A 21764-nucleotide genomic window follows, 5' to 3' on the forward strand; every position below is an offset into this window, starting at 1 on the left:
AAGAGGAAACATGGCATGTAAGATGAATTTGAATATTTAAAGGTGGACCTGGCACATGTTTTAATGCCAACCTCAAAATTTGTGAAGCTATTCTTATTGTAGTGGGTTTCCAGTTGCGTCCATATTGGAAAGAGAATTAAGACTCTTGAGCTCAGTCTCATAACTCCATATCTGTCAAAACTGACTGCTGATTAACTCTACTTTTTGTCAGCTCAAACTCACTCCAGAATGTTAAACCCCACTATTCCTAGTTCTCAAAATGAAATCTGTCATCACAGAGCAAACAAAAAACAAGTAGGCTACCATAACCACAATAACATTGTGTGAATGTTAAATGACTTAAACTAACTTTATCAACATTTGCCATCCTTAACTGACTTGACCACTTCCTGTCAAGTATTAACGCTTACTCATTTCTTTGGACTGATATAAAAGCAGCATGAGAGAAATGGAGGCCTGTTTGAAGCTGCCTCACGATTCTGGAAATTCTGACATGTGTTTTGAAAGATGTTGAGAAGATTCAGTCTATCTGAGATGCAAACATCTTAGTTATAGACTGTGTCAAAGAAACGTCACACAGCCTAGTGTTTTATAACAAGTTTTAATCTCACGCAATTTTAATGAGAGGGGAGTATATTTTATGGAATACAAACACTCAAACTGCTAGCCTGCCATCCAGTGGTTGGCCAGTAAAACTATTCTTGTACCTCCTTTTTATTTGTTGACAGCCAGTAGGTGGCATTCTAGTGTTTCACAAGTTGAAATAGAAGACAACAGTGCACAATAGATGAGAGGTGATGGAAACTCCTGGTATGAAATAGCTTTAATACGTCACATTGACATGCTCCACGTGTGAATGAAAGAGAATTAAAGAGACAAAAACAAAAACACTTTACATATCCAGTAGTGCTCTGTTACCAATATTCAAATGTGGTAGTATATTGCCAGAAACAATTTGTATGCAATCTATAAGTTACAGTTTGCTATTTCACGTAATTCTAAAAGGACATGATTGTTTTGGGGGTTTTTTGTATCTAAGTGTGATTTTTTTTTTGTTTGTTTGTTTATCAGATCTACTGTGAGAATGATGATATTTTTTAACTGTCCTATAACTCTTAAACACTTAAGCACACTAAACATGTGGCTGTAAAGTAGAATGTCGGTATTAAGTTTGATTATAAACACCTCAAACCATCAACATAATAACAAGAGGACAAAGAGGAGAAGAGATATCTTGCAGTTTTCCTGCTGCATGGGCAAGGCCTAATTCTCATGCTTGCAAAGGGGTTTTAAACAAAAACAAGAAACAAATCACAAAAAGTAATTCTAAAGACAGATAATCATTTATTCTGGTTCTACAATGTCTATATAAACCAGAAATGTATGCCATGAGAAAATTATGTTTTCAATAAAAATGTAAAATGACACAAAATCTATAAAGGGTGAAAATGAGGGTGTTTTTTTTTTTATCTTGAAAAGTTTGGCAAACCTTGCTAACACAAGTGAATTTACCCAAAAACTGTCAGTGGCAGCTGGTTGAATTCTATAAATGTTAAAGAAACAAGCTTTGATGCTTTGTTTATTATCTCCTTTAGCATAGTAACCACCTGAGCATCCTTTATGAAATAAAAAGAAGCTCATTCCCTCCCATAATTCCTTGCAGCTGCAACAGTCAAAGCTACACTCACTTATTTTCATACAGTCAACCTAACTAGTGTGTTAATGTTTGCAGCCTGTTACAACAATATATTTATTCTTTTTTTTTGCTTATGCTTTCCTTTCCTTTTTTTGAATAACCACCTGTGGCAATGACATACTTTTTTATGTTATCATTTTAAGATGGAATGAATTAAGTAGCTTCCGTTAAAAAAAAAAAAAAAAAAAAAAAAAAAAAAAAAAAGGTTATAAAAAGTTATTGTGAGGCACTAAACTCACTTGCTGGGGAACATTTTCTGAACAGCTGCAAATTCAGTGCTGCAGACCCACATCACAGCTTATTGTCAGTGTGGTTGGATTCTCATTGCAGTGTGGTAATTTTTTTTCCCAAATCCTTAAAATTTCTCCTCCTAGCTTTGCTTAAGATTGTGACATGTCCCAACCAGATCAAGAAAAATAGCTTAATATTTCTAACTATTCAGTCATATCCAAAGAGTATAAGGCATTCCACCACCAGTTTGAACCCTATTATATATAAGCTGAACAGTCAGAGCAGACTTGGCCTTTGAAGACAGGGGACAGGAGCCAAAGTGGAGCATTTCGATGGATGAAAAAAAAACATTAAAGCAAGTAAAACTATTTTAGCAGACCCCAAAATTTTATTGTTATAAAACTTTAATTCAGCCTCACTGCCTATATGACACATAAATACAACATTAAGTCTATACCATCAATACTTTTTTTTGCATTACTTTTCAGGGGATAATACTGTATGTCATACCTCTGTGCTCTACTTACTAGTTGCTTTAGAATTTGTCTATTAAACAAGATGCTCTCTAAAAATGAAACCACTTTTTAATGTGGGCATTTGTAAAAATGTTTTTAAAAAGGTAACTAAAGATACTTTGCAAGGCAGTTGGACTAACACTTGCAACATATAAATCAGGAGGGAATCCAAGCTGCCAAGTGCCAAGCTATGTCCGAACCTTTTGATTATTTCAGGATGTCTGAACCAACTTATGCTAAATCTAACAGTTTTGTAACAGCAAAACAAACTGGCATTATTATTGCATTCATTATTGCTTTCAAATCATATAAATGAGCTCTACCTCAGTCAAGGCACAAAAATAAAACTGTATATATGATCTAAGAACCAGAAGTATTGTTTTAGTTGCATTTCGTATTATACGCATTCTAGTTTTAGTAACATTTCCTGGTTGTATCTTTACATACCCTTTACATAACTTTAAATGCAAGACTGTTACAATAGCATTAGTGTTACCATCTTAGTACTTTTACACAAATACTTTATCCACCAACTTGTTGGTTGGATTGGTTTGGATTTCTCTGCCAGAAGGTGATCAGATAGGGGGGACATTTAAGAACTCTGTCCCCCAGGTCATCTTCTTGTGTCACTACTCGAACACAGAATGAGGTTTCAGTGTTTGGCGTGCTGAAATGTGGTGTGACTTCGTAAATTAGGCCGCAGCTCTCTGCGATTGTGGTCGGCCCGCTGTGTCTGTGCAGGGTGGTGGCAGTCAGGGAAGTGGTTCTGACTTCCAGCTTCTCATGTCCCACTGTAGATACATCCACAGGCAACACCACGTAGGCATGCAAAAAGCTCTCTCCGATGGTGCACTTGAGCTCAGTAGACCAGCAGTATTCTCCAAGGACTCCTGTGAAAATAAAAACTAGTCTATAAAAGCCAATACATGGCAGATCATCTTAGAATAGCTTTTAAATTTATAGTGGATTAACAGTGTTATGTTATTGTATACTTATCAACCCCCATCATGTAAATTAATAGCTACTGCAATCAGTTCACCATTTACAGAAAACAGCTGTAATTTTCAGCATTAAATAAAATCTTCTGCCCACCCCGAGTTCAGTATAAAGCTCATGAAGGTATGTCCTTTTTACAGTTATATATGATTTGAAGTGCGATTATATATGAATATGAATATACGATTGCACTTCATATCAGATATAACTATGAAAATTATAGCTATATCTGATATATTCGTGAGAATATGAATTGGAGGAGACAGAGCAGATAATAGGTTAACAGTAAGATTTTAACTGTACTGTAAAAAAGATGGTCCTTTACAGATCACACAGCAGGTTTATCTATGGCAGGACGGCAATGGTAGATTGACAGAAAACTCTTTTACCACTGATATCGCTGCATTTAGCTTAAGTATTGTGTTTTAACTCAAATTGACATTAAGTCTGGAAGCAAGTTTTGCTAAAGTTGACGATGCCACTTTGTGGCATTCTTACCTTCTGTGGAGTCTTTAATCCGTATATTATGTGTGTCCTGAAGCTGCAGTTTTTTTATGTACGTCATCGCAGTGCACTCCATTAAACAGTCTGTTGGTTGATTCATAGAACTGGGCTTTGGCTTTAGATTCAGCAATGTTTCTTTCTCTGAGCATTCAACTGCTCCTACACCCAGAAATTGTGGGGGCAGGAAACCCAAAAATACCAATACACTGAGATATCTAAACATTCTGTCCAGTACTGATTGGAGAAAAAAAACAGAAGAAGAGAAAAAAAAGCTGTTGTCAATATTTAGTCCAAAGGTCCAAACCTTGAGCTTGAGGATCACAAGTTACAATTCAGAGTCTGAGCACAAATCAATGCACAGCAAGTGAAAACATTGAGGGCTGTTCAGGTTAATACGGCATGTTCCTCTTCCCTTTAGCAGGACCAGGTTTTCACGAGAACAGTGCCAATATTTCTTCATCTCCAATATCCCTCCCTCTTGGCTTAAATTCACAAGTTCCTGCCTCTCTGGCAAGCAGTAATGACCCACATGAGGGCAGTTTATCAAATATAACCCTTCTGAGAAGCAAAATAAGTCTCTCTGACATAACATTCTCAAGGGATAACAAATGAGAGACAAAAGTCAATACATTACAATCATCTTTATTTAAAAAATTGAGAGTGAGAAATTACAGGATTGGTGCAAATGATTGAGATCGCAAAGCAGAGTCACTAGCATTTGTTATAAATGTATCGATTACACTGGACACGTGTGAAAAATGACTGTGAAGTAACTTTGTTAAGTGCGAGTATATAATGAAATGATAACAAATAAGAAAATGAGAACTGTCACCACCAAGACAAATGATCAAAGAGACAAAACACATACAAAAAACAATAACCATTCTGTTGTAAATGTTTATAATCACAGTCAGATCATGTTTGGCAAATCAAGCTATAAGATTTTTCATTCATGCACGACCTTAGAAAAAAGTACAGCTAAGGCTAAAATGCTTTATGAAACAAAATTAGAATTTTCAAAAAGAAATGAATTTATCTAAACAAAACCATCCCTAATGCAGCTACATTTAGAATCTTTTCAAATAAGACTTTAAATCAAATCCTTTTGAGGAAAAATAAAGTTTCTTCAAGGGAAAAAAACAGGTGTCTGGTATGAACAATAAACACTTTTTAGCCTGATTAGAGCTAAGGCCTCTTGTATTCACTTGACAGCTGATAATGGAGCTTGGCCAATGGATATTAATAGAGAGTCACACCACATAGTTGTTCATATCCAAGAGAAATTGATACCATGTTTTAAAAGAAGGTAATTTATCTAAGAAACCTCCAGAACTATATCTGTACTGAAAACACAACTGCTGCCATAATCTAATGGTTACCAAGCCTTATTGAAGGTAATCCAGTACTACTATAATCAAAGTGGATGTTGTATTCCTTGTGCTTAATGTGTTACATCAAATTTGGTAAAGACTCATTGTAGGTGAAAATATCAAGTGTTACCCATAAGCCCAAGGCTTGGTTGAATAGAAATCTTTCCCATAAAAGGGCATGAAGGGTTTCACACATCAGAGAAGAGACAACTGGCTTGTGAGAGTCTTTGGCACATGGATGTCTCACATTTTTGGAGGGAACACTCAGTAACAGTTGGGAGCTATAAATAGTGATCTCTCCTCCTAAGAGTTACTGAAGGAGAAACCAAGAGCATTTATTATACAAATGTCAGCTAGACTTCACTAAAGTGTTTTCAGTACTTGTTGCCAAAGAACTTGGATTTACCTAGAAAGTAAAAGGCTTTTTTATTTTGGTCTGACCTTGTTTGTTGGCTAATTTTAACACGTAGATGTATATCACAAAGGAAGTGCACCTCTGTTTCATGTCTGGCAGGCTAAACAAATCTGTTATTGATACATCGTTACGGTGGGAATCCAAAACTGAGACTTTGCTTTGGTTCCCACGATTAGTGCCAAAAACAGAGAGAATCAATCTAAGATAGAGAAACATTCAACAGAGAGAGTGTTCGTAGGAGAAGATAGGCCTGTATATAATGATACTTTGGCTACACCAGGTGGCTCATGTCAAACACTCAGGACTATTTGACAAAGCTTAGCCTACTCTTTGTTGGGCTGATGGGTGTTGCCAGGTCCACAGCCGCAGCTGCGAGTCAGCTGCATGTCAGAAATCACAATGGTGCTGTCTTCATCCATGTAGACGATGGGCACCATTTCCTGGGAGGTGGGCTGACAGCATGGCACCTGGTCCTGGAGAAAGTTAGGGAAAATAAAACATATATCTATATCTATTTTTATTTATCATTAATTTAATTCATTCATTAATTCATTTGTACCTGTGAGTTGTCATCCTGGACACCGGGGGCTGATGATGGGCATCGCACAGTGTTATCTGCAGGATTGCACAGTGCACACTGAACAATGGTCAGGCTCAAAGGATGGATCACCCAGCTGTCCCAGCCCAGATCTGGAAAGAAAAAGAATGGGTTACTATGTATATTAAAAAAAGAAAATCATTGTAAAAATTCGGTACATATAAAACACATTGTTGCATACCTTTCATGAAGATCTCAGAGGCCATGGAACAGCACTTCAGGCTCGTATTGTTTCCACTGTCAGGCGACACAGAGTAGCCGGAGGCAGCTGGAGCTTGAGGGACATTGTAAACTTTAGCTGCACTTGACAGTGACAAAGGATTTGATTCACACTGAATGAGTGTAAGATCTGCTGTTATTTCTATAAATTTGGATTCTACTCACTTTTTGTGTCCTGTGCACTTTGAGAGCTGGAGCGAAAGGCTCTCTGCCACTGCTCTCTGACACTGTCCAGCCCACCAGCAGGCAGCCGTGGCTCAGTCTGCATGTTGAGAGCCCTCAGGAGACTCTTCCTGATGGACTGCAAGGACTCACCCTGGCACCTGAATACCCAATACAGTGTGACAATGAAATATGACAATAGTAATAATAGCAGAGTACACGAAAAAACAAACAGAAATATAACTTCTAGAATTTTCATATCACAAGTGAGCTTTTGGTATCCTGTTCCATCACACGCCAGATGTGGTTGTGAAACTTTAACAATGCTTTTGGTATGACCTGTGGAAGCACTTATCATTGATTTTAATCCTCTGGTGATGCTTGAACAGAACAAACTATTGCATATTTGCACGTTGTTCTTACTAAACTGAAATATAACCATAAATCACACAGAATCCACATCGGGCTTACCATTTATTCTTCAGCACAAACCTCATGATATTAAACTTTTATGCATTTAATCGATTAACTAATTTGGGTGGTTGTAAATTTCCCCTTCACTCAACAAACAAAACATAACACAAGCAAAGAAAGTTGTAGGAAAAAAAACATGTTAAAACTGACCTGTGATGGAGAATGGAAGAATCAGCAGAAGCCGCATGCCCTTCCTTGGATGGATGCAAGACAAATGCAGTCATCATTGAAGGGCCAAGAAGCATTGTCATGACAATGAGTGAAAAGGACATGGCGGATGAGCAGTGCAGTCAGTCTATGGAGAAAACGAGTTTGATTCAGGCAGGCGGCAAACAAAGACAATGAATGGTTGGTCCTGCACGTCTGGTAGGAGGAGGAGACAAGAGTGGCAAGACAAGGATGCTGCGCTAGGTACTGTGAGCAAGGACCTGGGAACCTGAGTTTTTATCTCCTTGTACCCCAACGTGGCCTTGAGATACTTAACATTGTTGTCTTGTCCCGTGTTCTGTGTGAAAGAGTACAAGGAAAGTAAGACAGCAAACGCAGAAAAACTTTTACAGAGGAAAACATTCAGGAATGAAATTTGGGAGTGAGACTAAATTAAAGTGCAGCCATGTATGTTACAGTATATCTATCTCTCTATCTATAGATAGAAGAGAGATACATATATAGTTATATATATATGAGCACAACACTGACAGAAAAAAAAACATCATGTGATGATTATTATAGACTTCATATTCAAATGTGTCATTGTATGAAAGTGTTTCCAGATATGGGACTTTTTCAACTGAGGGCTAATTCAGTGTTGCATTACAGGAACTTTAAAAGATTTTTTAAAAATCAAGGAGGTCACAAATGTAGACTTTATGGCAGAGTATTTGTTTTGCTCTGCAGTAGTGAAGTGGCCCTAAGGTGGAAAACACATCAGAATCATGAAAAGTGCTTCAAATTTAAGAGAACACAACAGCAAAAAGTCTATTTTATGGGAGTGTGCATAATAAAAGTCACTATATTTCAAGATGTGTCAGAAGGATCGAGTTTTAAGGTTCACAAACTTCTCTTGTGTTGCTTTAAAGTAAACTAATTGTAATACTTCCAAATACATTAAGCTTTGTGTTTGTGCTGAAGTCACCGACAATGAGTTTTACATAGTGGCCCTGATGTGCAGATCACAATTCCAGAGGAGAAAATGCAACAAAATTTGACAAAATGCACAATTTATTATAAATTGAGATTTGCTAGAATCTGATTAATTGTTAAAATGTGTTTATTTTATGTAAAGCGGACAGATATGTATATGCATTTTCTTCACAAAACACAAAACCAACAGAAAAAAAAAAAAAAAAACCCACAAGCAACACATTTCGCAAAACATTACGGAAAAAAAGAACACAAGAAACCTAAAGCCCGACATTTCACGAAACTTAACATTCTAGAAAAACATCACCCAAAGAAACAACATCAAACACAGGTGTTCCGATCTATTTTGTCAGTGTGTTTTCCTTAAATCTCACAACCCTAAATTGGATTAAATGGGTATTGAAAATGAATGGTCGGATGCTTTTTGTTCCATGAAATGCGTTTTCTGTCGATGTGTTCTGTTGTTCTTCTTTTGTGTGTTTTGGGGAATAAAAATTGTGCGGATCTTGTTGTGCAGGAATGTGCAGATGCATTGTTGCTACTCATTCAATTCACCCTGACAAATCTGGCATGTCTCAACACTTGTCTAACCAAGAATGCAAAATAATGTTTGGTGCAGTCTACACTCAGAGAAGACCAACCACCATGACATGTGGAGACAACAGAAGTTGCATAATCTGCTGCTTTAATTGTTTGACTACTACGCTACAGAAAACAAGCCGTCCTTTCATTTCTGCAGAAAAAATGATTTTCAGAATAGATTATCTTCCTCTTTTGGCTTAACATAAACGACTTAAATCTTCCCTGATAAACACAATAACAATATTCTTCCGCTCCAGTTTTTCAAGGACAGGATCTTGAGAGACAAAATATAACAAAAACAAACAAAGTGGTGCAGGTGATGTTACTATCTGAAAGCCAGGAGCAAAAAAAAGAAGCTTGGCAGGGTTCAGAGTTGTGCGAGCCAATAAGGGTTTTAGGCTTGCATGGAATGGTAGCTTCAAGTCCTTTCATGAAAACCTCGTGCCGAAACTGACTCCCACCAAAACTTTCCCAGAGGCCCAAAATGGGACAGTTTATCTGCCGCAATGGATATCAAACCATAATTCCTCTGCAATGCCAGAGCTGCTTAATACAAGCTGAAACAAGACTTGCAATCATGTTTCTTCTGCAGCTAAGATGATAAGGTGATTTTAAGGTGAAGGACATGTACATTTAATACCTGAGATAGAGACCGCCTTGTTCTTTACAACATTACTTTGAGGTATGTGGGAATTTGTTTATATACAGCCGTCTACAGCATTTTTTTGTTATTTAATTATTTTCCAAATTGCCCAGTTTCAGACAATATTTACCTGCTGGACAGATGGTCTTATTTTCGACTGTATAATACTTTGGTATACGTTGACGTTCAAGATGCCCTGCTCCTGTGCCTGCAAAACAAGCCCAAATCATAACTCTGCCACCTCTGTGCTTTATAGTTGGTGTGATGAACAGAATCACACCAGCAAGCATCCCCACACCATTTATCTGACAGCTATACTCTCTAGAATGAGATTAAAATGTAACAAAAACACCATAGGAACAAGTCATAATATGCAGTGTAAAGCTGGGGCCCACTTCATGAATCATTTACAGATATCTGTGATGAGATGTCACATTGCTTTACTCCTATTTTTACTTGGTAAGGACCTGAATACTTCTCCTGTGGTGTCTTTTGCAATCTTACTTTTTTCTTTTGTTGAGTTTTTGATGCTGTCATCAGAGAAATATGTGACAGAGTGTTTCATAACATTCTCCACAAGTCTCAACAACACTGCGAAGATCTTGATTTCGAGTCTCATCATCTTGTTATCGGGAGGTCTCAGATTCTCAGTGCTGGCACACTGTCCAGAGGAAAAAAGAACACCTTAGCTGTGGGTGAGATGATTGTCAACTCATGCTGACATTTAAAGAACAATTCTGACGTTACCTATATTTTTCGTATGTCAAAAAAAAACGAATGGAAAGCAAAATACTGATTAAATAATTCAACAATCGGATCTGATAATCGGATCTGCGTATCTGATACAGCACACCCGTCTCTCCTAAATCAGTGAGAAGCAGTGTCTTCCTTATATAAAGTTGATTAGTTTTTCTCCAAGAGTTTTCAGATAATGTGGGAGTTAGCACTGTCACTTCACAGCAAGAAGGTTAATGTTTGAATCTTCCTGGTTGAAATCTTTCTATGTGGAGTTTGCATGTTCTCTCTGAGTACTTCGGCCTTCTCCTACGTCCAAAGGCACGCGTGTTATGTTAATTGGTGAATCTAAACAGTACGTCTAAGTGATTATGAGCGTGCCTGATTATTTGTTTCTGTGTTGAACCTGTGATGGTCTGACAAAGTGGCCAGGGTGCACAACCCCAATGGTTGCTGGGGTATAGAAAAATGGTATAAAAAAATGGATGGATGGTAGTTTTCTCCAGCGGACCCCTTCAAAAGGTCAAAAGATTGCAAGAGCCTGGGTCTGACGTGACAAACACAAGATAGATACACTGGTTCATGGACAAATACAAAGTCCTTTCACAATAATGACCCAAATTTTGTACAATAACTAATTTGACCTTCCTCAGCTCTCTACTGAGATACAGCTTTCATCTCGCTGCTGCTAATGTTTTCCCTCCTGTCATGATGAGATGCCGATGTAATAATGATGATGCTCACGATGCAACGATGCCCAGAATGGAGACCTGGCTACTGTGGGGTCATCTGGTAAACAAGGGGAGCGGACAAAAATCGCAATAACTCAAACATTTTAGACTTTCTTAATCTTAATCTAAATTTTGCTCTTGATCTTTCATTGTAAATTTCAGTAGCTGTCCTGACATACATTTTGCTGACTTTACTTGGTTACTTTACAAGTCTGACTACTCCTTACTGTTAATTGCATTAGTTAGTTAAATCTTAAGTAGCTGCATCGAACAGATCAGTGTGTGGATGCAAAACAATTTCCTCCAGCTAAACTCAGACAAAACTGAAATCATTGTCTGTGGCCCACAGAAACAAAGAGAAAGTGTTATCAGTCACCTTGAGACTCTCTCTCTAAAACCTAACTATCAAGTTAGAAATCTCGGGGTAATATTGGACTCAGACCTGAACTTTAACAGCCACATTAAATCTGTAACATCAGCAGCTTTTTACCATCTAAAAAACATTGCCAGAATCAAAGGAATAGTGTCTAAACCAGACTTAGAAAGACTGATCCATGCGTTTGTCTCCAGCAGGTAAGACTACTGTAACGGCCTGCTCACTGGGCTCTCTAAACGGGCTGTAAGACAGCTGCAGTACATCCAGAACGCTGCTGCTCGAGTCCTGACTAGAACCAGGAAATACGACCATATTAGTCCAGTGCTCAGGTCTCTGCACTGGCTTCCTGTCGCTCAGAGAATAGACTTTAAAACAGCTCTGCTTGTGTACAAGTCTCTTCACGGTCAAGCGCCAAAGTACATCTCTGACATGTTAAAGCCATATGAACCAACTCGGGCTCTGAGAACCTCAGGGAGGGGTCTCCTGCTGGTGCCCAGAGTCAGGACTAAACAAGGTGAGGCTGCGTTTCAGTTTGATGCTCCTAAAATCTGGAACAGTCTTCCAGAAGATGTGAGACAGGCCTCAACTCTGACAATGTTTAAATCCAGGCTGAAAACAGTTCTATTTAGCTGTGCATATGACACCTGAAAGTATTTTATCTGCACTCTTCACTTTTTAATTACTTAATGATTATTTTAATGGGTTTTAAATTTCTTTCTTTTTTAATTTCTTTCTTTTCTTTCTTTTTTATTCCTTTTTAATGGTTTTATTGCCTTCTTGTGATTTTATGTAGCTGTAAAGCACTTTGAATTGCCCTGTGTATGAATTGTGCTCTATAAATAAAATTGCCTTGCCTTGCCTTGCCTTAAGTACCCCCTTTGACTGCTTGGCCATCTCTTTAATGCTCAAACAAACAGACCAAAAAAATCAAGCACACCAATGAACATACACAAGACGGACGATATATTGACTTACATTGATTCCAAACAACATATTCTTTGTTAAACTTAAATCATAACTAATACTTATCCAATCCTAGCCTTTATCCGAAATATTTTCAAAAAAATTTAAATTAGATTATTATCTAATTATTGACATCAGGGGGACCTACTTTTTTATCCCCATAAGAAAGTCAAGTCCCCATAAAGTGAGTGTCTGCACAGATTTAAGTCCCCATAACATGACTAATACCTGCCAGCATTCACGTAGACACGTGCAAACAAACACACCAGGGATCAGTGTGGGATAGTGCAGCTTTGGACCACTTCAGTCCTTGAGTCCCAGACGTCTCCCACCACCTCCTTATTGTAGCACTGAGGGGAGTCACACCACTTCCAGCTGCAACTGGCTGGGATCACAGAGAGCCTTTACACACGATGAGTGATTTGCCTGATAAATATTAGTGCAGACATCTCAGAGGACATTCCTTAAATGTAGCTGGGCTGCAAATGTGGCTGCGGTTTTATGTAGCACAAACCAAACAGAAATTTGACAGTAACAACAACTAATTCCAATTGCATTTCGAATAGCTCAGCTTCCCATTTACGATAAACTTTGAATATCAGATGTAAGTATTAAATTACAAACTAGAAGTTCATTGTTTTTTTTCAGTTTAATTCAACTTCAAACATTTGATGTGTTGTCTCGCTGGTATTTGAATGACTTTTAGAGTCACATGTAACACAGCATCTCTCTGTTTTTTGTTTTTTTCCATGAGTCACAATGATGATAACACAACCTACTTTCAAAACCCTTGCTGCCCTTTAACAGAGTCTTCTTCTGTTTATTCAGCATTGATACCAGCTGTAGTAAGGTTTAATCCTAATCCACTTGCATCTTGTTTAGAGTAAGTGATCACACGAGCCTGTCCGAGACGCTCAGCTCTGATATTCGCAAGCCTTCAGCCAGAGTGTGCTTTTGATGTCCGAGAGTGTGTAGCTGTTACAACATTAAGGCCATCGACCCCTACTGCTGTGCAGAGGAAATGGAAAACACAAAAAGATAATGCATACTTTATTTCTGCCACTTGTTTTTCTTGCTGTAACAATGTGGCAGTGGACATCTGAGGCTTTTTTTTTTAAACAGTAAGAAAGCAGGAGGAGGTGATGAAAGACAGGTGACATTGGCAGGTGAGTTGTGAGTGAATCATTCAGTAAAAAGAAATTAGATCTATTTCTCTAAATCATTCGCAACTGTTTTCAACTGTTTTCGTTCCTGATACTGTTCAAGAATTTTGTAATTACCCGGTGTGTGGTGAGATGATAAATAATACAGACAGTTTGTTATTTTGTATATATACATCTGTTATTGCACTATTTTCACTCATATCTGACATGAAAGCTATGTTGTCTCTGACAGTGAAAACAGCAAAGGGTCATGGGATGTTTCATGGGGAAATCCAAACAGCAGCAGAAGAAATGTGACAGAGGTGCACTTCTATTCCAATCATTCTAATGAATGCATCTTCAAGGAAAAACACTTCTTTTTGATTTAAAATTTCAAAAACTGTCTTATTTGTTTTGGCTTTTTCAGTAAGCATCTCAGTCCCAGGTATTTTTTATTCTTTTTCCCCTTCAACTTTACCGTTTAAAATTTGTGTTCAGACCTGTGATCAATTCTCACTTCATTTTTGTTAACTTGTGAAATCTAAACACAAATTTCATGCACTCCCTGAAGCTGCCACAGGTAAGTCTTTAAGTCTGTATTTTAAAGTAATGGAAAACTCCCTTAACTTTAAACTTCATGTAGTTTTCTGCTCATTGCATTCCTAAGAGCCGAAGAAAGTAACAGATCTTCTCTCTGGTTCTTGAGGATGTTCCATTTTGATCCAAGAGACCTCCTCATTTCTTGTAGAATCAAGGTGCTGATGACCTTAAAAGATGTTACAAACATAGGACAGAGGCCTCTTGGTGAAAGATCTTCAGGAACTAAAGAGCAGTCCACTTTTTTCCACGCAGGGTCAAGTCATTCATTAATTTTTTTTGTTTCTGCTCCTCAGCAATGAGAGCGGCTGTATTGATCCAGCGCTGGTACCGTCAGTATGTTGCTCGGCTGGAGATGAGACGGAGGTGCACGTGGAACATCTTCCAGTCTATCGAATATGCGGGAGAGCAAGATCAGATAAAAGTGAGTTTACACAGTTACATAGAGTTAGTCAGTGTAAAATGTGTACTTCTTCTCTTTTTTTTGCCATAGAGAAAGGCGATTATAGATCACCTGCACGTTCAACAACCATTGGATTAATTCCAATATATCTTTCTAAAAATGTTCATACTTCCTCGAGGGTAAATTCTAATGACTATAGCGATCCCCTGTCTTTCATCAAAGAAAATTAAAAGAATATGAAGTTGATACTTTTAGGTCAAAGAGAAATACCTAAATGTGGTGGTCCATAGAAATTCATGGTCCAAAATAGTTTTTTTTAGGACACAGCATATTTGTCTAAATGTATTTCAGTTGCAATTATTTTTTCAAACATACATGATGTCTTGTGCTTTTAACAATGGCCTGGGTTAGAGCGAGAGGGTATGTTTTTAAGCACACTGTGATGTTTTCCTCACGCTGATCAAGAGTTTTTTTTACTCTGAAACTTAACCAAGTTGTTTTAATGCCAAAACCCAACCAAAGTACCTGTGAATACAAAGGTAAACAGGGAGTGGAAAAGCAACTGTCACAAAGGGCAGGCTTGTTTGGATCCACAAGAATCCACCATGCCATAATTAAAACAACTACTCAGAGCCAGAGGTTTCTAATCACTGCCAACCACTGGCTTCATACTTCACGTGCATGACAGCTTCTCCTGCTGGAATTGTACTTGGAAGTACAGCAGCAAAATTTTGAATTTATTTAATTTCTCAAAGCATGTTCTCATTCCTCTCAAGGTTACCAAATTCTGCTTTAAAACTGGCAACATTAAATATCAAATCATTTTACAAACTGCTGTGACAATGTGTTGGATGGAATGCTGTTTGGATGACATGGTAATGGTTCCCATTAAGGATTCACTATGTGGGAATTTTGCTGATAGCCAATAGGCTACTGGTGACTAGTATGTAGTAAGTGCGTCTTCATGGTTACAGCTGACTGTAGGTCAGTAAACTCTTAGCATTGATCTTTAATCTTGTAAAGCAAAGTATTTTTTAATTCCAAGGCTATTGTTTTCCTTCCCTCAGCTCTACAGCTTCTTTGGCTTCCTGATGGACCACTTCACCCCAGCCAGCAGTGAAAGTAAGACAAACACAATCTGTTTAACTGACTTCATCTGAGTTCATCTGAACTCACCCAGTCTGTTCCCAGCTAAAATCACAATCCACTTCCCTTTGCTTCCTCCTTTGTCTTTGATAAAGGAAACCTGATATCTCACATCTTCCGTGAAAATGAGATCTGCCGAGACTCAGAGTGGGAGAGATATTTTTGCTACAAGGGCATTGAGGTACCTGACAACTACACCGGCCCCCATCTAACCTTCCCCATAACATTCTGTGGGGTGTCAAAGCTTGTGGAGGCTTTTAAGCAAAAACAAGTAGGAATACTGGCACAGAAAGCGCACAAATAACAATAATTCTAAGATAATAAAAGCAGAAATGACCAAATGGAAGTTCTGCTTGCTTATTTCTCTACCCCTCAATTAATTCATGCATGGTTTCTCCCAGTAGCAGCTCCACGCTCGATATGTTCTGCAAATTCTTGGAGAGACATGGAGACTTCTACGAATCCTTCCAAACATCAATTATGTCTCTGTCTGCCATACCAAAGACATTACTATCTGCGGTATGCTACAGCAGGCCTTTTCAATATTTTGCCTGAATGTTTCCCAAATGCACTCCTTTTATTGCCCTTGGAACATTTAGTAGGCCCTCCCTTGTCATATGGTGAATTAATCATGATTTATTCTTTCACAGGAGACTTGCATGGGCAGCTTGAAGATCTGCTGTTGATATTCTATAAGGTATTTTAAACATACAAACCATCACATCACCATCAAGTCTCATCAGTCAGTGTTGATTTTACCAAAGTGCCTCAATTTAAACTGTCCAGAATGGTTTGCCATCGTCTGAGAAACCCTATGTCTTCAATGGAGACTTTGTGGACCGTGGTAAGAACTCTTTAGAGATCCTGCTCATCCTGTTTGGATTTCTGCTCGTTTACCCCAATGACGTGCATCTGAACAGAGGGAACCATGAAGACCACATTGTTAACCTGAGGTAAACTAATCTACACACTGCATTTCTCATTTAAAACTTTAGTTTAGTAGCAACGTCTGCCTATTTTGCCAGTTTAGCCCAACAGCCCAGTTTTAACAAATGATTGTTTTTTCAATACCACTGAGTCACGCGTGTGGAATGTGGTTTTTCATCAGCTAGCTTGAATAAGCAAACCATCTGCATGGCAACACAAGCGGCTTTAAATTCTGCAGATGTGGTCCAGAATTAGAGGTGCCCTGTGTGCTGATAGCAAGCCGTGTGAATCTGTCCACTTTAGCTCAGCACCTGTGACACCTGTTTATGATATCCAAAAGGAATCAATAAAACAAAAGTACAGTTTCCCACCACTAAATCTTGAATCATCTTGGACGGAAGATGGCAGTGGTGTTGCTGTGTGTGTGTGTGTGTGTGTGTGTGTGTGTGTGTGTGTGTGTGTGTGTGTGTGTGTTTATATATGTTCAAAATGATTACCTTAGAGAGGCAGAAGATTGGGAGGGGTTCACCACAGAAAAACAGTGTGTGGGTCAATTGATTTAAATATTCGATTCACACTTTTTACACTTTCTATATTTTTTTTTTAATTTCTCTTATCAACATAGAAGTAGACAAATAAGCTTTATGTGTCTATCTGTTTTTTTATGTGTTTTTTTTAAATAAGTTTTATGCAAATGCATAATATATTTTTCTTGCAACAATCCAAAACAAATTGTCCTGACAAATACTGTACGAAACATTTTTCAGCATCAAGAATGTTGAGAGCTTTTCGTAGCGAAAGTAAGCCTAACAAGCAACAACAGAAGGGCCTATCGACCTGAATGTAACATTCTTTCACGTGTAACATTCACAGTTTAAGAAAATAATCTTACACACTAACAAGTAGTCTTATGCATACAACATACTCACATCGACAGTAACATCGTATAACTTTGGTCCTGTCGAGAGAACTGTGTAGCAACGTTTTGAAGATGAACATGCCATTCAAAAGACCCTTTTCTCTATTCATTTTAGCTTGCCATCCACAATATTAGGCTACAGAACGTGCTTATATTGATCTTCCAAAAAAAAAATTGTGGTGTTAAGAGGATTTTTTGTTGTAAATGCATTACAGCTACGTATTTACAAACATAAAATCCTAACTTTTTCAGAAACACAATTGAAAATGGCTTTTTTAAATGAGATATCTAGCCAATCTTTGATAGGTACAGATACTAAACTGGTTAATCATTGTGTGTCTTCTACAGATATGGCTTCACTAAGGAAATCTTGGGAAAATACAGGGTAAGTCTCAAGCTCTGTATAAACATTCTTATTGAGACTACTTTATAACAATGATCTCATTTGATTTAAACTGCAGGTGCATGGCAAGAAGATCCTAAAGCTTCTCCAAAAGATCTTCAGCTGGCTGCCGGTGGCCACAGTGATCAATGAGAAGGTGCTGGTTGTGCATGGAGGGATCTCTGACTCAACAGACCTCAATATAATCGCCAAAGTGGACAGACACCGAGTAAGAGAGGGCTTCAGTTTCAGTTCAATTTGCATATTTGGTACAAAGAAAATCAAGTCAAAGTTAAAACCGTTTTTTTTTGTGTGTTTTTTTGAATATGTGCAGTATGTGTCAGTCTTAAGGCCTCCTAAGATGGTTCGTCAAGCACTTAACGACAACAAGACAGTGGACTGCAGGAACGGCGATGCTGGTGGACCAGAAGAGGGTCGGCGACGAGTGCGCTCTTTGACTGACCACAGCTCTGCCACGGCTCAGAGGAGCAACCTCCCACGGCGCTCACTACATAACCTGCCGATCAGCAATCAGTCCAGCTGCTCGGTGGAGGACGAGCTGAAGAAGAGGCGCAGATTGGCTGGGTTTGACCAGTCCTACAGAGAAATGAAGACATCAGACTCGGACTCAGACCCAGAGTTTGGGGAAACGACAGAAAAAGATGGCAATGAGTGGAAACAAGTAAGTGACAGTGAGGATATTTGCAGTTCCCAAACAAAGCATGGGTGAAAAGTTACCTGATGTCCTGATTTCATTAAAGAGGATGATTATTTGACATTTCCATCTTTTATAGCTACAAAATACCAAAAAAAAGGGACAGGGGCCTTAGGCAAAAGTTTGGGTACTTCACACGGTCATTTCTTCTTAACACCCATTCTGGCAGGTGCATTAGTTAAAAATCATCTTTTGTAGACAGCGAAGAGTCTCTCAGTTCATCCCTAACTATAACCTTTAGTAGTTACATCTACTCACCGATAACAGTTTGGTGAAAGTCGGCGTCCTTCGGAAGATATTTAGATTACTCGATTATTTGGCCAGAAATAAGGTCCAGGTTTGAAAAAAAAAAACGAACTTCTTCGTTAACATGAAGAGAAGCAAAAGCTGGAGAAATACCTCTCCAGCTCGCTCAAAGTCCAAAGACAACTAACTTCGGTTTTGTCTGAATTTAGAAACTGAAAATCCAGAGTCATCTACAGTAGGTCTTTCAGGCATGCCTGTAGTCCAACCAACTGATTGGTTTTATTAAGTTTCATAGATAAGTGTAGCTGAGTATCATCAGCAGAGCAATGGAAATTTATGATCTAGGTGACAGCTAAAAAAAAACCCATTGTTATTGAGAAATCAACATTTGCAAATCTTTGAAATTTGCATCAGTTGGTTTTGTCTAATGACAAAAGTGAGTCATAGCTCAAGATTTAGAAAAAAAGTTAAAAAAAATCTCAGATCGGCCAAAACCCTTTCTTTTTCTCTATGGCAAATCTGCACAAAATAAAAAAAAGCAACACACTAATCTGAAAAATTCAAAAAACAAAAGTAAAAAATACTGAACCCAAGTATGAATGTTGGAGATCGGTCCATCTTTTAGTCATTCAGCTCTTTGCAGTAACGGAAACTGTGGGTGTGTGATACAATGACTCGTACATCCACCCAGATAGTGGACCTGTTGTGGAGTGATCCGATGCCCCAAAATGGCTGCATTCTCAATGAAGTGCGAGGCGGAGGCCGCTACTGGGGACCAGATGTCACTGAGGAGGTGCTGGGACGACACAACCTCCAGCTCCTCATCCGCTCCCATGAGTGCAAACAGGACGGCTACGAGTTCTGCCACAATCACAGGGTGAGCACCCATACAGTACGGCGCACGAGTTTAGGATGGGTGAGCAGTATAATCACGTGTTAGATACAGTACTGGAGGGCATTTAAAATTGACCATCTTTCTCCTGTCACATCCAGGTGCTGACAATATTTTCAGCCTCAAACTATTATGAGGTGGGCAGCAATAGAGGAGCCTATATCAGAATGGGCCCTGATCTCGTCCCCCACTTCATTCAGTACCAGGCCAGCAGGACATGCAGAGAACTCACCCTGAGACAAAGGTACAAAGTTTGAAAGTGCAAAGAGTTACTATAGATAAACGTTTACTGTACAATGTAAATTTGATCCTAAAGAGTTTTGGAATTGGTCGGCTAGTGTAGTAAAAATATTACAGTTCATCAATGGCTGCACTAATGGCTGCTGGCGTCCCTTCAGTGTTACTCTCAGCGTTGTGAATAATAGTGCTGGTGATAATGTTCATACCAAATCAATGGGGCTTTCCTCTGTTTTCATTAGTGTCGGGTGGACAGAGAGATCAGCCCTGCGAGCTCTGAGGGAGCAGCTGTTTGTACACAAGTCAGACCTCATCAGTGCCTTTCAGGAGTGTGATCCCAACCACACAGGTAGTCAGAAAAAGACAACCAGCTGCTTTATGTGTCAACAGCCACCAACATATCAGCCAGGAGCGTAAGCCGAAGAAGAATTTCAGTAACTCCCTCAACTTCCTGTCTGTATCTCAGGGTTGATTTCTCTGAGAAACTGGGCCAGCGCCACAGAGAGCGTCCTGAAGCTGGGTCTGCCTTGGAGGGTTCTGCGGTCTCAGCTTGTCAGCAGGACCCAGCAAGGCATGGTGGACTACCAGCAGTGGATAAGGGAGCTCTCAATTACAGAGCCCAAACTAGAGGTGCCCTTTTTCTTTCTCTATCACCCTCACTGCTCAAACAGCTGTGAGAATAAAACAACTGAAATGATCTTTTTTTTTTTTTTTTTACTCCTGGCAGGTTTCAGATACAAGTATTCTGGAGACTATGTACAAAAACCACTCCAACCTGGAAACCATCTTCCGCATAATAGACACAGATCACTCGGGTGAGTAACCAGCATGACTCACTTCTCCTCTGCAAAGTGTTTGATCACTTTCCAGTTTAGTGCTGTACAAATAATACTTAAATTATTAACATAACTTTCACATTGGCTTGGATTATTGTGTCATCACTTTTCAATTGGCTCTCACCATTCAGGTGATTCTATTGTTGGCCATGCCTTGTAAGAAAAAAGGTGAACCGAGATAATAGTGCATGGATAAAACCTACTGGTTCCTCTTACAGGTTTGATCTCGTTTGAGGAGTTTCGTCAGACCTGGAAACTCCTGAGCTCTCATCTTGAAATGGAAATCAGTGACAAGGCCATTGCAGATCTAGCCCAAAGCATAGATTTCAACAAGGACGGGAGCATCGATATCAACGAGTTCATGGAGGCCTTCCGGCTGGTGGACCTCTCCGCACACACGTGGCAGCCTGAAACAGGAGCCGTAGCTTCACCAGTTTAGATGCTCCCGATGACCAGCTGCGTACAAACCACCAAACACAGTTTTGGGTAGACTTGTTCACCTGGAGGCACACTTCTAAAAGTTTGAAGAGTTAGAAGTACTTGACTATACGACACGTGTAGGCTGACTGAGTGCATTATCATTTATCCAGGAGAAACATAGATGTTTTCTGCCTCTTAGGTTTTTTTTTTTTTTTTTAGCCATTTATACCATCTCTATTTCTAAGATTGTATGTAAACTTTCATGATCAACGTAGCGTTACCAATGACTGCACCGGGCTTTAAGGGGACCTGTTGCTTTGTCCCGAGGATGTCAAGAAATTAAACATCAGAAAAAAAAAAATCAGTTGGAAAGATTTATTTTCATCACAGCTTGGATTCTTTAAGATAAAAAGTGAATCGTCAAAACAAGATATCTGATGACCTCAAGGCAGACTTTTTTTTTTATGCATTTAGTATAGTAGTACCAGCTATAAATAATTTCCCCTTTGTGGCTTACATTGTTGAGGTTGTAGTTTGGTATATAACTGG

The 21764-nt window shown here is 38.8% G+C and overlaps 2 protein-coding genes and 1 long non-coding RNA gene across 3 annotated transcripts; 1 reads left to right on the top strand and 2 right to left on the bottom strand.

Annotated features, from left to right (window-relative positions):
• Nucleotides 1–805: 805 nt before the first annotated feature.
• Nucleotides 806–4446, bottom strand: LOC142372588 (uncharacterized). Its single transcript, XR_012768276.1, has 2 exons — nt 3937–4446; nt 806–3332 (listed from the first exon to the last, which is right to left on the bottom strand). It is a non-coding gene; the product is annotated as an uncharacterized LOC142372588 (long non-coding RNA).
• Nucleotides 4447–4568: 122 nt separating this feature from the next.
• gsdf (gonadal somatic cell derived factor) lies at nt 4569–7419 on the bottom strand. Its single transcript, XM_075455447.1, has 5 exons — nt 7331–7419; nt 6710–6867; nt 6507–6599; nt 6287–6417; nt 4569–6200 (listed from the first exon to the last, which is right to left on the bottom strand). Exons 1-5 carry the CDS (start codon nt 7405–7407, stop codon nt 6051–6053), a joined length of 609 nt encoding a protein of 202 aa, XP_075311562.1. The 5' UTR covers nt 7408–7419; the 3' UTR covers nt 4569–6050.
• Nucleotides 7420–14390: 6971 nt separating this feature from the next.
• On the top strand, nt 14391–21377 carry ppef2b (protein phosphatase with EF-hand domain 2b). The gene is made up of 15 exons (XM_075456545.1): nt 14391–14516; nt 15563–15611; nt 15737–15912; nt 16046–16160; nt 16292–16338; nt 16428–16594; nt 17836–17872; nt 17949–18098; nt 18204–18551; nt 19522–19707; nt 19824–19966; nt 20202–20308; nt 20426–20589; nt 20687–20774; nt 21014–21377. Exons 1-15 carry the CDS (start codon nt 14391–14393, stop codon nt 21232–21234), a joined length of 2124 nt encoding a protein of 707 aa, XP_075312660.1. The 3' UTR covers nt 21235–21377.
• Nucleotides 21378–21764: the final 387 nt, after the last annotated feature.

Source organism: Odontesthes bonariensis, chromosome 22 (assembly GCF_027942865.1).
Source record: "Odontesthes bonariensis isolate fOdoBon6 chromosome 22, fOdoBon6.hap1, whole genome shotgun sequence".
Taxonomy (NCBI): Eukaryota; Metazoa; Chordata; class Actinopteri; order Atheriniformes; family Atherinopsidae; genus Odontesthes; species Odontesthes bonariensis.

What these genes read in the sequence shown, in the direction of transcription:
- ppef2b (XM_075456545.1), top strand. Translation starts at nt 14,391, where the DNA reads ATGAGAGCGGCTGTATTGATCCAGCGCTGGTACCGTCAGTATGTTGCT. An exon ending in GTGTGATCCCAACCACACAG is followed by an intron (nt 20,309 to 20,425) that starts GTAGTCAGAAAA and finishes TCTGTATCTCAG; the next exon opens with GGTTGATTTCTCTGAGAAAC. An exon ending in TTACAGAGCCCAAACTAGAG is followed by an intron (nt 20,590 to 20,686) that starts GTGCCCTTTTTC and finishes TACTCCTGGCAG; the next exon opens with GTTTCAGATACAAGTATTCT.
- gsdf (XM_075455447.1), bottom strand. Translation starts at nt 7,407, where the DNA reads ATGATGACTGCATTTGTCTTGCATCCATCCAAGGAAGGGCATGCGGCT. An exon ending in AAGTGCACAGGACACAAAAA is followed by an intron (nt 6,600 to 6,709) that starts GTGAGTAGAATC and finishes ATGTCCCTCAAG; the next exon opens with CTCCAGCTGCCTCCGGCTAC. An exon ending in TCCAGGATGACAACTCACAG is followed by an intron (nt 6,201 to 6,286) that starts GTACAAATGAAT and finishes AACTTTCTCCAG; the next exon opens with GACCAGGTGCCATGCTGTCA.